At 46.9% G+C, this 16,044-nt stretch overlaps 1 protein-coding gene across 5 annotated transcripts in view; it reads right to left on the bottom strand.

The window, feature by feature from the left end:
- The window catches only part of TMEM131 (transmembrane protein 131), a 252,048-nt gene extending 237,114 nt beyond the window's left edge, over positions 1-14,934 (bottom strand). For all 5 annotated transcript variants that reach the window (XM_075336598.1, XM_075336600.1, XM_075336599.1 and 2 more), the window contains exon 1: positions 14,401-14,934. In XM_075336598.1, coding sequence (XP_075192713.1) covers positions 14,401-14,590 — 190 coding nt within the window. In that variant the 5' untranslated portion in view covers positions 14,591-14,934. The remainder of the gene's footprint in view (positions 1-14,400) is intronic.
- Positions 14,935-16,044: the final 1,110 nt, after the last annotated feature.

The raw sequence follows: 16,044 nt of genomic DNA, 5'->3' as shown, positions 1-16,044 counted from the left end.
TTTATGCATAAAATTACATTTATTGATTTTCATACATTTAATTGTTGGACTGTGTGTGTGTGTGTGTGTGTGTGTGTGTGTGTGTGTGTGTGTAAAGGGACATACCATGCCATTAATATTTTGTCAAAAAAAAAAACGCATGCATTTAATTGGTCCAAAAAGCATGTTTTCTGTATCAAAAAAGCATGTTAAACGCTAGATTTTTTAAGTAGATTGCGTTTTGCAACTTCTCATTGACTTAAAATGTTAGTAAAACGCTGCCAAAATGGCAAAAACAATTGACATGTTGCTTCTTTAAACGCTGCGTTTTTGCCAAATTTTCTGCAACCAAAACCCTGCATTTTTAACAGCATTGTGTGCACAAGAAATCACAATTTCCCATAGACTTTGTTGGAAATCAAAACGCATGCCTTTTGGCATTAAAACGCTGCAGTTCAAAACGCTGCTGAAACGTATGAAAAAACGCTAAGTGTGGACACAGCCTTAAGAGTTATTGAAGTGTCTGAATTTTTCGCTTCCAGGTTTGCCACGTGGCTGACTAAAACTCTCACAATAGCTCTGTTATTTGTAGCTCAGGATCAATTTAAAGACCTATTTTGTACTTACAAAAAAAAAAAAAAAAAAAAGTATGATGACTCACAGTCAATTATTTTCATTTTTGGTTAGAGGCAATCCTACACCCTTAGGGGCCAGGGGCCAATCTGGGTGTGTCCTGGCAGTGGTGGCTAGGCAGGCATCTATTACTCATCGGGCTCACATTCCAGGTGACCGATAATGCTATTGGGTACTATACTATGTGGCAGTGCCAGAAAATCCTTCTGGCCGAAGTTTACTGTAAATGTCACTGTGCTCCAAAAAAAGCCGTGACCTGAGTAACCCTAATAAACCCAGAACATTTTGTTGGTCTGGATTTTAAACCCATAACATGTTGTGCTGGCAATATTTTAAGATTTTAAAATTGCTACTTCTCAAATAGGCCAAATTGTTACAGCTTTATGGCTACCCGAGTCTGCTACAGAAATAATAACTGAATGCGGGAGAGACATTAGCAGAACTTAACTGTGACGCTGGTGGCGATACACAGGGAAATGCTCACCTGGTGGGGTTGTGTGAGACATAACCACTTGAAGAGCATGGACACGGCTGCTGCAGACCCTGGAATTCAACAGCTGACAATGGACGAAGGGTTAAACATCCGCTCTGCTGTGTGAAGGAATGAAACTATCCTAGAAAGTTATTTCATTCAACGTGTTTCAATGTAAAACGCCTTCATCAGGATAATCACAATTACATGGTACATAAGAGTTTTATGTATGATGGAATTGTGATTGTCCTGATGGCGTTTTACTCCAAAACGCGTGGAAGAAAAATCACTTTCTAGGATACAGTTTCATTGCGTCACACATCAGTGCGGATGACCATTGTCAGCTATGAAATAATGACAATTACACGAGTACTGAAGAAATTCCAAGGAACATTTCTACATCAGAAATAAATAATAATATGAAGCAGATTTAGTGCTAAAATTATCACTAAATGGAGTCATATGAGGTGTGTGTGGAAGGACTACAGTCAGCCCTCGTCAGGTCTGTTGTAGCAAATTGCTGTGTTCCCTGGGCATTAAGGATTTTCGTATAGTCACTTCCTTTTGATATTTCCTTTATAAATTTCTGAATAAACTGGATCTTACTTCTCTCTTTTCTAAAGGGGCGTGTCCCTGCATTGTCAGCACTGATTGGACAATATCACACAGACACACCATTAGGTGGCAACACGCGATTATCAATTTATTCAAAGGTAATCGAGTAGGAAAAACAAAAGAATGGTGCAATGGGTCGTAAGGAAAGATCCAAGAATTTTTATTAAAAAAACAGTCATGCAAGGGGGGTGACCAATCATCTTTAAGATACTGTACTTTCATTCTTGGGGAGCCCGGAGCCCGGAGCCCGAGCAGTCAGAACTAGTGTGTGGCAGTCCCAGTGTCTAGGCATTTCATTTTGAAGGAAGGGCTACCAGATATTATAGGCATTGCTTGTTTCTTTGTTTGCACAACCATTGAATGGGCAAGTGTCATATAACAAACAGAAGAAACTAGTACACATTGCAGTTTTTTTCATGTGCAGATTCAGTCAGTGAAAAAAATAAAATCACTCACCTGCAAAACCCCTGTAAATACATTGATCTGAGTGCGGTCTGCTTTTCCATGCAAAGCACTCAGACCAAAAATATGATCATGTGAACGTAATAAATATATTTTATTATATATATATATATATATATACACACATACACACACACACACACACACACACACACACACATATACACACACACATATATACATACATATAAACATACACACAGTGCCTTACTAAAGTATTCGGCCCTCTTGAATAAAATGTTAATATTATGATGAATCCATAAGTGGGACACAATTGTGAAGTTGAATGAAATGTATTGCTTATTCTGAACTTTTTAAAAAAAAACCTGAAAATTGGGGCGTGCAATATTATTCATCCCCTTTAAGTTAATACTTTGTAACGTCACTTTTTTGCTGTGATTACATCTGCAAGTCGCTTGGGGTATGTGTCTATCAGTTTTGCACATCAAGAGACTGAAATTCTTGCACATTCTTCCTTTGCAAACAGTTCGAGCTGCGTGAGGTTGGATGGAGAGCGTTTGTGAACAGCAGTTTTCAGCTCTTTCCACAGATTCTCGATTGGATTCAGGTCTGGACTTTGCCATTCTAACGTTTATACGTTTAAATACGTTTATACGTTTGAGAGCCATTCCATTGTAGATTTTGCTTTCTGTTTTGGATCATTGTCTTGTTGGAAGACAAATCTCCGTCCCATTCTCAGGTCTTTTGCAGACTCCAACAGGTTTTCAAGAATGGTCCTGTATTTGGCTCCATCCATCTTCTCATCAATTTTAACCATCTTCCCTGTCCCTGCTTAAGAAAAGCGGGCCCAAACCATGATGCTGCCACCACCATGTTTGACAGTGGGGATGGTGTGTTCAGGGTGATGAGCTGTGTTGCTTTTACACCAAATATATCGGTTGGCATTGTGCCCAAATGGTTCGATTTTGGTTTCATCCGAGCAGAGCACCTTCTTCCACATGTTTGGTGTGTCTCCCAGGTGGCTTGTGGTAAACTTTAAACAACACTTTTTATGGATATCTTTGAGAAATGGCTCTCTCTTTGCCACTCTTCCATAAAGGCCAGATTTATGCAGTGTATGACTGATCGTTGTCCTATGGACAGACTCTCCCACCTCAGCTGTAGATATCTGCAGTTCATCCAGGGTAATCATGGATCTCTTGGCTGCTTCTCTGATCAGTCTTCTCCTTGTTTGAGATAAAACTTTGGATGGACGGCCGGGTCTTGGTAGATTTGCAGTGGTATGATACTCCTTCCATTTCAATATGATCGCTTGCACAGTGCTCCTTGAGATGTTTAAAGATTTGGAAATCTTTTTGTAACCAAATCCAGCTTTAAAACGTCTCCACAACAGTATCACGGACCTGCCTAGTGTGTTCCTTGGTCTTCATGATGCTATCTGTGCTTTAAAACACAACACTGAGAATATCACAGAGCAGGTGCATTTATATGGAGAGTTGATTACACATAGGTGGCTTATATTTATCATCATCGGTCATTTAGGACAACATTGGATCATTCAGAGATCCTCAATGAACTTCTGGAGTGAGTGTCAGCTGCATTGAAAGTAAAGGGGACGAATAATATTGCACGCCCCACTTTTCAGTTTGGGTCTTTTTAGGGTGGGGTTTTTTTTTTAAATGTTTAAAATAAGCAATAAATATTATTCAACTTCACAATTGTGTCCCACTTGTTGATTCTTCACCATAACATTAAATTTTTTATCTTTATGTTTGAAGCCTGAAATGTAGGAAAAGGTAGAAAAATTCAAGGGGGGCGAAAACTTTTGCAAGGCACTGTATATAGACAATTGCCAAACCGGTCAATGACTTCCATGTACAACGGATCCTGTCGAAAACATCAGGATCTAATACGGAGTAAGAGTGGAGAAGTCAACAATTGCTAAACAGTACCATTTTCGTTGAAGGGGTGAATAGCCACGTCTAAGGGCAGAGTCACACTGGCGTATGACTCGCATGAGTGCAATGTGAGAAAATCTCGCATTGCACTCTGTTCCATGTAAGACAATGCTACATCTCAGATCTGTGAGTTTTTACTCAGCCATAAACGGACTGAGGAGGAAAAAAAAAAAAAAATCACAGCATGCTGCAATTGTCTGTGAAAGCAGTCACTGGCACCCATACATGTCTATGGGTGCGAGAAAAACATCGGACTGCACTCAGATGTCATTCAAATGCAGTGCGACACACAGTCTGACAATGGAGATGTTAATTTTAACGCCTCCCTCTCCTCCGCAGCTGTGACCCGATCGCAAGAAGTCATCTAATGAGTATGGCCAACCCAAAAGAGCAAACTGCAACTACTGAACGTAAAGCGGCTAATAATTGTATATCTCCCTTCAGAACTGTCACATATTGTATCTATCTGTATTACTTTGGAGGAGCCGCCAAGCATTCTCTTTGGTTGATTCACTTATGCCGTTTCTCCCATAGATTACACATGATCACTGGAGTTCTCCGCAAAACAACAACCATGTGGATTGCACATTCCACACAATGGACTCAAAGCAAAAGGGTAACCAGTGATTATATCATTTTGTGACCCTTCTAAAAATGCATTGTGCAAAGAGGCTGGCTCCTTCAAGGGCAACTTTACGTATTAGGCCCTGTGCGCACTAGAAAAAGGATTTTTCTCAAGAAATTTCTTGAGTCTGAAAGATTAGCGCACTTGCGTTCAAAAAAAGCACCAATAACGCATGCGTTTTTGACGCAGGTTGGTCCTTGCGATATTTTACCATTATCTATGGCAAAAAACACAGGTACCTGCAGAAAAGAAGAGAAAAAAAATGCAGTGTGTGCACAGGTATTTTTTTTCCATAGGTTTTGCTGGGGAATGTCTGCAGAAAGGTTACAACCACTTTCTCAAGAAATTTCTGCAGCAAAAACACATAAAAAAGTGGGTAAAAACGCAGTGTGTGAACAAGGCCTTAACCTAGCGGTATGGTTGTAAAGTTACTACAGCAACAAGACAAATTATGCGCAAAATACTGTGGTCCAGCCCATCCTTGATAAAATCTTAAGTCCTTGTTGGAAGAATATTGAATATTCAACGCATTTCAAACCAGTGTTTGTTACCAATAAAAACGATACCAGTCACAATCCGATGTGCCAGCACTGAGAAATCGAGAATTGAAGCCACATAACTAGCCTAGAAGTGTATTGTGGCATGTGATACCAATGTGATATGACTGAAGAATGAGTGTGATTAGATAGGGATCCTAATCAAAAGATAGTGATCACAGGTATTATTTGATCCATCCAAAACTCAGTATCAGAGAGGTGTCCTCTGGTTGACCCAATTTCACCATGATGAGCAGGTCTTGATTATGAGGAAGGAACTCTTACAGTTGAACATATGAAACTCGTGGTTAGCTAGAAACATGTGTAGGAAACTGGCAATGTAAAATTCACGGCTCATTGCAACATATGCAGGAAACCAGTGGTCAATTAGCAACATGTGTAGGAAGCTACTAGTGCCCACAACAGCCTGTGGTCGGGTTACATGACCATGACTCAGCAATCACATGCTGGTCACCAATTGCAATACTCAGTGCACACGACATACGTTTGGTATAAAAATACAGGGCTCGCTTAGTGAGATAAGGACATTTCCTAGGACACTCAAAGTGGACGCACTGCGCCTGTGATGCAGAGGCCGGGTTGTCTTCCTTCTCACTAATCGAGTCCCTCCGATGAGAAAGGAAGTGCTACAACATACGGTAAATTTGATGCATATTTCTGTTATTGTATAAGATTCTATGACTAAAGAAGTGCTAATGCCTATGTACCATTGATTATTCATGTGCTATTAAAATACATAATATCTTGCTATACAGAATCTTAGTATTCGTGCCTGATTAGGATACCAGTGAGCGCTTCGTAAGTACGAACTTTCAGCCCCTTTCATAGGAGAATTTAGCAAGACAGGGCATCAATACAGAACGAGTATCATTTTATCGTTGCTCTATGGCCTACATAGGCATGTCACTAATTTGCTAGAACAAAAAAAAAAAAAAAAAAAAAGGAAAACCTGCAAAGGTCATAAAATATTAAAAATTTTATTAATGTATTTAATAAAGATCCAAGAGTTGATTGCAAAACAGTCTGACATAACATACAATAAAAACAAGGGCGATGTGCACAAAAAAATATTAATATACAAAAAAATCCATACAAAAATACAGAAAAGGTTACTTTTTACAAAAAAAACAAATTGAATGTTAGTCCTGTTGTTGGTATAAGACTTGGTATAGACAATAGATGGTAAGCAGTTACATAAAAAAATAAAAAAAGAGTGTAAAGAAATAGGTAAAAGTACTTAAATAGTTCATTAGTAAATAAGGTGCTAGTGCCAAAAAGTCCATAGAATAGAACAAAAAAAAAAAAGAATTCTATTATATACATTGAATATGTGCCTATAATATACCAATTACATTTATATATAAGGAGTAAAAAAACAAAACAAAATTGTAATCATTTTCTAATATGCCGTACCTAAATAAGTAAGAGAGGTGAGTCACCATAATCTATATATATAATTGCCTTATTCTGTCTGTCTGTCTTGCTCCAAAATTGTGTCCTTACAGTGACAACCGTCGGATTGGCCGCTGGGCTTGGCCTGGCCTGGTCCCGCCCCCCCATACGGATTGGCCGCTGGGCTCGGCCGGGCCGCGCCCCCTCACACAAGGCCGCCGGGCCGCGCCCCCTCACACAAGGCCGCCGGGCCGCGCCCCCTCACACAAGGCCGCCGGGCCGCGCCCCCTCACACAAGGCCGCCGGGCCGCGCCCCCTCACACAAGGCCGCCGGGCCGCGCCCCCTCACACAAGGCCGCCGGGCCGCGCCCCCTCACACAAGGCCGCCGGGCCGCGCCCCCTCACACAAGGCCGCCGGGCCGCGCCCCCTCACACAAGGCCGCCGGGCCGCGCCCCCTCACTCTATGGCGCCAGGCCACGCCCCCACACTATGCCGCTAGGCCACGCCCCCACACTGCCGCTAGGCCACGCCCCCACACTATGCCGCTAGGCCACGCCCCCACACTATGCCGCTAGGCCACGCCCCCACACTATGCCGCTAGGCCACGCCCCCACACTATGCCGCTAGGCCACGCCCCCACACTATGCCACACCCCCCGCACACGTTGGGCACCTGTACACCTCCCCCCGAGACAACTCCTCCCATTATACTCCTCCTATTATACTCCGAGGGGTTTGCAGCATGGGGGATGGAGCACGATGGGGGGTGCAGCATGGGGGATGGAGCACGATGGGGGGTGCAGCATGGGGGATGGAGCGCGATGGGGGGTGCAGCATGGGGGATGGAGCGCGATGGGGGGTGCAGCATGGGGGATGGAGCACGATGGGGGATGGAGCACGATGGGGGGTGCAGCATGGGGGATGGAGCACGATGGGGGGTGCAGCACGATGGGGGGTGCAGCATGGGGGATTGAGCACGATGGGGGGTGCCCAGAATGGGAGGTTAAAACACGATGGGGGGTGCGCAGCATGGGGGATGGAGCACGATGGGGGTGCAGCATGGGGGGTGCCCAGAATGGGAGGTTGAAACACGATGGGGGTGCGTAGCATGGGGGATGGAGCACGATGGGGGGTGCAGCATGGGGGATGGAGCACAATGGGGGGTGCCCAGAATGGGAGGTTGAAACATGATGGGGGTGCGCAGCATGGGGGATGGAGCACGATGGGGGGTGCAGCATGGGGGGATGGAGCACGATGGGGGGTGCAGCATGGGGGGATGGAGCACGATGGGGGGTGCCCAGAATGGGGGGGGATGAAACACGATGGGGGGTGCGCAGCATGGGGGATGGAGCACGATGGGGGGTGCACACCTCCCCCCAAAACACACACACACACACACACACACACACACACACACACACACACCGCCACACACGCACCGCCCAACACACCACACACACTGGGAACCACAAACACCCCTATACACAGACACCCACACACACAGACAACGTCACACAAACACCGCAGCATACACAAATATACGCACATACCGCGCAACACACACACATTGCACAAAACATACCTCCCCCCAAAACACATACACGCACCCCACACCCACACATAAACTGCGCAACACACACAGCACCACACACAGACAACACTGCAGACACACAGCGCTCCATAAACGCAACACACAACGAAACACACAAACAACACCGCTCTCACCCCCCCACCCAGAACATTTACAGCACCCTACACAAACACTTGACAACTACACACAACATATATATATATATATATATATAACAAAGATGCGTTAGAATCGGGCCACCTTCTAGTCTTTAATATAACAGTGGAGTGGGTCAAATTCAAGCCTAATAATACAGCCGCTGCACTGATGTATATAGAATTCCAAGGACCACCAATTGTTCACTACTGTACCAACTGCAACACCAGCTACAAAAATTCAATCAGTCAATACTTAAATATCACTAGTGTTCAATGTGCAGCTGCATATAACATGAAGTCTATACGAAACAAATTTTAACTGCATCAATCAAGCAAAACCAATGCCGTCCAATAAATCAATGGCTGGTGTCTGCGGCTGGCTAGCAGACACTGCATATATGATGACTGTAAATGCAGAGATTGTCTATAAAGGGATGGTGCTGAAAAATTGTAAATACTTGATAGTAACGCACACTGCCCTCACCCCGACATGCGCGTTTCGGCACTTCCTTTTGTATGGAATTTCTTGTATATTAATATATTTTTGAGCACACCGCCCTTGTTTTTATCGTACAACCCCTGAGAAATTATGGACTCACCTGGCTCTGAGGATGTTCATTTAGTTGTTTACTTTTGTTAAAAAAAAAAAAAATGCAGATCACAGACATGGCACAAAACTAAAGTAATTTCAAATGTCAACTTTCTGGCTTTAAGAAACACAAAAAAAAAACAAAACACATGAAAACAATGTGCTAGCCAGTAACGGTTACTTTTCAAGATCAAACGGGGGAAAAAATTATGAAATCACTCAATTCGGAGGTAAAAATTATGGAATCATGAAAAAAAAAAAAAAGCAAGCAAGCAAAAGAACACTCCAATACATCACTAGTATTTTGTTGCACCACCTCTGGCTTTTATAACAGCTTGCAGTCTCTAAGGAATGAACTTAATGAGTGACAAAAAGTACTCTTCATCAATCTGGATCTGTTGCCAGATCAGCTTTGCAGGTTGGAGCCTTGTCATGGACCATTTTCTTCAACTTCCACCAAAGATTTTCAATTGGATTGAGATCTGGACTATTTGCAGGCCATGACATTGCTTAAAAGAAGACACATAAGGTCAATGTTTTCACAGTTTTCGCTCTATGGCAGGAAGCATTATCTTGATAAATGATATCATCCCCAAACATCCTTTCAATTGATGGGATAAGAAAAGTGTCCAAAATTTCAATGTAAACTTGGGCATTTATTGAAGATGTAATGACCGCCATCTCCCCAGTGCCTTTACCTGACATGCAGCCCCATATCATCAGTGACTGTGGAAATTTACATGTTCAGGCAGTCATGCTTATAAATTTCATTGGAACGACACCAAACAAAAGTACCAGCATCACCTTGCCCAATGCAGATTCGCGATTCATCACTGAATATGACTTTCGTCCAGTCATCCACAGTCCACGATTGCTTTTCCTTAGCCCATTGTAACCTTGTTTTTTTCTGTTTAGGTGCTAATGATGGCTTTTGTTTAGCTTTTCTGTATGTAAATCCCATTTCCTTTAGGCGGTTTCTTACAGTTCGGTCACAGACATTGACTCCAGTTTCCTTTCATTTGTTTTGTTGTGCATTTCCTGTTTTGGAGACATAATGCTTTAAGTTTCCTGTCTTGATGCTTTGATGTCTTCCTTGGTCTACCAGTAGGTTTGCCTTTAACATCCTTCCCATGTTGTTTGTATTTGGTCCAGATTTTAGACACAGCTGACTGTGAACAACCAACATCTTTTGCAACATTGCGTGATGATTTACTCTGTTAAGAGTTTGATAATCCTCTCCTTTGTTTCAATTTACATCTCTCGTGTTGGAGCCATGATTCATGTCAGTCCACTTGGTGCAACAGCTCTCCACAGTGATCGCTCTTTTTTAGATGCAGACTAACGAGCAGATCTTATTTGATGCAGGTGTTAGTTTTCGAAATGAATTGAGTGATTCCATAATTTTTCCCCGTTTGGTCTTGAAAAGTAACTGTTACTGGCAAGCACATTATGTTTTCATGATTTTTTTAGTGTTTCTTAAAGCCAGAAAGTTGACATTTGAAATGACTTTAGTTCTGTGCCATGTCTGTGATCTGCTTTTTTTAAACAAAAGTAAACTGAATGAACATCTTCAGAGCCAGGTGAGTCCATAATATACAACCCCTGGCAAAAATGTGAGACTATTTTGCAATCAAGTTTTGGTTTTTATTAAATACCATATTTTTCCGCTTTATAAGACACACCTTATTATAAGACGCACCCCCAAATGTGGTGAAGGAAAAGGGAATTTTTTTTTTAATGTTAAATGGGGTCCATCTTATAATGCCAGTGTCCATCTAAATCATATAGGGTATATGTCCCTCATAGCCCCCCATCCTAAAATTAGCCCCCTTAATCTGGATATGGCCCATGGCCCCCTATGGATGGCGCCCATCCCCCTGTGCTGCCCATGGCCCCCCCTATGGATGGCGCCCGTCCCCCTGTGCTGCCCATGGCCCCCCCTATGGATGGCGCACGTCCCCCTGTGCTGCCCATGGCCCCCCCTATGGATGGCGCACGTCCCCCTGTGCTGCCCATGGCCCCCCCTATGGATGGCGCACGTCCCCCTGTGCTGCCCATGACCCCCCCCCCTATGGATGGCGCACGTCCCCCTGTGCTGCCCATGACCCCCCCCTATGGATGGCGCACGTCTCAGTGTGCTGCCCATGGCCCCCCCTATGGATGGCGCACGTCCCAGTGTGCTGCCCATGGCCCCCCTATGGATGGCGCACGTCCCAGTGTGCTGCCCATGGCCCCCCTATGGATGGCGCACGTCCCAGTGTGCTGCCCATGGCCCCCCCTATGGATGGTGCACGTCCCCCTGTGCTGCCCATGGCCCCCCCTATGGATGGCGCACGTCCCCCTGTGCTGCCCATGGCCCCCCCTATGGATGGCGCACGTCCCCCTGTGCTGCCCATGGCTCCCCCTATGGATGGCGCACGTCCCCCTGTGCTGCCCATGGCTCCCCCTATGGATGGCGCACGTCCCCCTGTGCTGCCCATGGCTCCCCCTATGGATGGCGCACGTCCCCCTGTGCTGCCCATGGCCCCCTATGCTGCCCATGGCCCCCTATGGATGGCGCACGTCCCCCTGTGCTGCCCATGGCCCCCTATGGATGGCGCACGTCCCCCTGTGCTGCCCATGGCCCCCTATGGATGGCGCACGTCCCCCTGTGCTGCCCATGGCCCCCTATGGATGGCGCACGTCCCCCTGTGATGCCCATGGCCCCCTATGGATGGCGCACGTCCCCCTGTGCTGCCCATGGCCCCCTATGCGTGGCGCACGTCCCCCTGTGCTGCCCATGGCCCCCTATGGGTGGCGCACGTCCCCCTGTGCTGCCCATGGCCCCCTATGGGTGGCGCACGTCCCCCTGTGCTGCCCATGGCCCCCTATGGGTGGCGCACGTCCCCCTGTGCTGCCCATGGCCCCCTATGGGTGGCGCACGTCCCCCTGTGCTGCCCATGGCCCACTATGGGTGGCGCACGTCCCCCTGTGCTGCCCATGGCCCCCTATGGGTGGCGCACGTCCCCCTGTGCTGCCCATGGCCCCCTATGGGTGGCACACGTCCCCCTGTGCTGCCCATGGCCCCCTATGGATGGCACATATCCCCCTGTGCTGCCCATGGCCTCCTATGGATGAAAAACATCCCTCTGTGTTTGATATGGCCCCCATGCTGCTGCCCATAGTAAAATAAAAAAATATTTACTTACCTTCTCCAGTGCTGTCCTCCCTCTTGTCTCCCTCTGTTCTGATGAGCTCCTGCATTCCCTGGTTCCAGGTGCCGATCATGTAATCGGCACAGCAGAGTGACATCATCTCTGCGTGCCTGATCACAGCGGCAGCAGGGAGACCGGGGAGACACGCTGGAGGAGGAGAGTAAAGACTTTTATATTTTACTATGGGCAGCAGCATGGGGGCCATATCTAACACGGGGGGGGGGGGGCATGGGGGGAATGTGCCAAATTGGGGGGGGGGGGCCACAGGCAAATATAATATGCGCCGCTCCCCCAGCCCATAACGGCGGTGCGGTTTCAGCACCACGGTGATGGACAGCGGCAGTGCATATTATATGAGCAGGAGATCTCCCGCAGCCTCCACCAGCCTGAATCAGCCTCCAGCACCGCTACAGAGCTACCCCCACCTCCCCTGAGCCCTGCAGTATATAATCCGTATATTCAGATTATAAGACGCACCCCCTACTTTCCCCCAAAATTTGGGAAAACAAAAGTGTGTCAAAAAAAGCGAAAAATTCGGTACATTAAAAAAATGTATAATATTTTAAGACCTTTGTCGGGTTTTTCTTCTTTTTTTGTTATTCTATCCAGTTGGTTTCCGATGGTCGGTATGGTGATGGTCCCATCACACCCATATGCACATCTTTATTTTAAGTTTAACAGTATATATACACTTCATATGTAGTGCGGGTTATTTTGCTTGTGACTTTCTATGTCACCAATTTGACAAGTAACCTTTTAGGTGAAGGAGACGACTGTTTGTCTGACAGGTAAATCTGCAAAGCCTCTTGGCCCCATTCAAGATTTCTGCAAATTTTGGAAGTTATCCCCCTATGCAATAAATGGGGAATAACTTTTTGGTCACTGTTGATTAGGTACTGGGACTACTGTTAGTCCAAGGAATAAGGCTTTCAAGACCCACCATTTGAATGGAGTGTAGGTCAGATCCCCAGTGAATGAGAAGATATCGCCAATTCCATGAAGATGGGACAAGTTTGAACCTTGGCATAAACCCTTGTAAGGACGTTATCACGACCACCCACTTCAATGCGTGCTGTTAGGGACCAATAAAAGGATTCTCTTTGTGGCTCTTGGAATCCCTAGGCAATTGAACACTCAGACTCCAGTCAGTACTGATTTTTGCCTGGAGTGCTCCTTTAATGAGATTGTGCAACAAGGACAAGTTGTCTCTGAAGCAGTTTTTGACATAAGGCTGGAAGTGTTGTAATGGGCCTAAGAGGAAGTTACAATTTTAGTTGTAGAATTGTGGTCAGTTATACGGAAGTGTCCGAAAAGCATTTCACTTCCAAGAACTGCACTCTGTCACAGGCGATACTCTACAAAAACGCCACCCCTTAATACAAACTAGAGGTAAACAAAGACACCGCTGAACAGTAGTAACCAAATATATCACATACTAATATCTTCCCCAGGTATAAAGCATATGCTGCAGAGCCCACCAAGCTTGTCAGATCTGCCAAAACATATTTGCCATATGCTCATCTTAATGAAAAAGTCCTAAAAGTGTAACACTTTCCAGCACCATGGACTCCAGCGCCAGTCATTCCAGCGTACGGTCTTTATTAGGTTCCTGCACTACTTCTGTGCAAGAGAGAAGAAATGCTCCAAGCTCATCTGTATAGCACTGGTCTGATCCTACACTGGCAGAAAACGCAAAGGGGGCCTCGAGAAAGCCACCACGGGTTGGGAAGGGAGGCCCTCCGGAAAGCCAGGGCCTCGAGAAAGCCGCCACAGGCCAGGGGGTGTTGGTCAAGATGGTCGCATACAAGGGAGAGGTGAGCGAATTACCCTAGGCAGGTGCCACATGCAAACATTGGTGGCCAAGCAGGTGACAGCAATGCAGAGGCTCCGGCCAAGGGGGGGGGGGCCACCTCTGGACACCAACGCGGAGGCTCTGGGCAGGGGGGCCACCTCTGGACACCAACGCGGAGGCTCTGGGCAGGGGGGCCACCTCTGGACACCAACGCGGAGGCTCTGGGCAGGGGGGCCACCTCTGGACACCAACGCGGAGGCTCTGGGCAGGGGGGCCACCTCTGGACACCAACGCGGAGGCTCTGGGCAGGGGGGCCACCTCTGGACACCAACGCGGAGGCTCTGGGCAGGGGGGGCCACCTCTGGACACCAACGCGGAGGCTACGGGCAGGGGGGCCACCTCTGGACACCAACGCGGAGGCTCGGGGCAGAAAAGACTCTCACCTTCTGTGTGGCTGCGGGCTGTGTGCAGGGTTAACAAGGTGAGGAGCAGGCTGTAGACGCCGGTCCCAGGAGTGCGGCTGCTCCTCTCCTCCCTCACGTATGCCGGGCTGTGACCGTGGTCTCCCCGTGTGTGTCCGCAGCAGCAGCACTGCTCCTGGGGTAGAAGGCTGGCGGCCGGGATCCGAGCCATGCTGGCCGTGGGTACAGGCTTCTCCTAGGAAAACAGCATGTGAGTACAATCCGAGCTCCCAGCGTCCAGCCCCTGGTCCCAGGGTGGCAGTGTCCCAGCAGCAGTCCTGTGTGCGGGGCAGTCCTCTGTGCGGGGCAGTCCTCTGTGCGGGGCAGTCCTCTGTGCGGGGCAGTCCTCTGTGCGGAGCGGTCTCTCCTGTCAGCGCCAGTCCAGGTGCAGTCCCTACAGCTCGGCACCTACTCTCACCTCAGCGCTACTCCACCAGAGCAGTAGAGAACTCGGGGCAAGAGCGTCACCCTCTGTTTTCATTTCCTTACTCTCAGGCTGCTGCCTCAGACATCCGCTTCCTGTGCTCTGTAACCGCCTCTCAACGTAGCGCAGCGTCTACAGCGACCCCTAGTGTGCAGCTGTGTAACCTCCTGCTGCTCCGCATGAGTGTGCTCATATCAATGTGTACACATCACCATAGCAAAGAGGACCTGTGCACCAAGCATGTGGTGACATAACAGCCACGTGCACCTGTGCACCAAGCATGTGGTGACATAACAGCCACGTGCACCTGGGCATCCCTCATGTGCCACAACAGTCATGTGCACCTAGGTATCACTCATGTGACATAAAAGCCATGTGTACCTGGGCATCACTCATGTGACATAACAGCCATGTGTACTTGGGCATCACTCATGTGCCACAACAGTCATGTGTACCTGGTCATCACTTATGTGACATAAAAGCCATGTGTACCTGGGCATCACTCATGTGACATAACAGCCATGTGTACTTGGGCATCACTCATGTGCCACAACAGTCATGTGTACCTGGTCATCACTTATGTGACATAAAAGCCATGTGTACCTGGTCATCACTTATGTGACATAACAGCCATGTGTACCTGGGCATCACTCATGTGACATAACAGCCATGTGTACCTGGGTATCACTCATGTGACATAACAGCCATGTGTACCTGGGTATCACTCATGTGACATAAAAGCCATGTGTATCTGGGCATCACTCATGTGACATAAAAACCATATGTACCTGGGCATCACTCATGTGACATAAAAACCATATGTACCTGGGCATCACTCATGTGACATAAAAGCCATGTGCACCTGGGCATCACTCATGTGACATAAAAGCCATGTGTACCTGGGCATCACTCATGTGACATAAAAGCCATGTGTACCTGGGCATCCCTCATGTGACATAAAAACCATATGTACCTGGGCATCACTCATGTGACATAAAAACCATATGTACCTGGGCATCACTCATGTGACATAAAAGCCATGTGCACCTGGGCATCACTCATGTGACATAAAAGCCATGTGCACCTGGGCATCACTCATGTGACATAAAAGCCATGTGTACCTGGGCATCCCTCATGTGCCACAACAGTCATGTGCACCTAGGTATCACTCATGTGACATAAAAGCCATGTGTACCTGGGCA

The sequence above is a fragment of the Anomaloglossus baeobatrachus genome, chromosome 2, assembly GCF_048569485.1.
Source record: "Anomaloglossus baeobatrachus isolate aAnoBae1 chromosome 2, aAnoBae1.hap1, whole genome shotgun sequence".
Classification (NCBI taxonomy): Eukaryota; Metazoa; Chordata; class Amphibia; order Anura; family Aromobatidae; genus Anomaloglossus; species Anomaloglossus baeobatrachus.
Note: the sequence above shows the minus strand (reverse complement) of the source record. Positions and strands in the feature narration are given on the sequence as shown.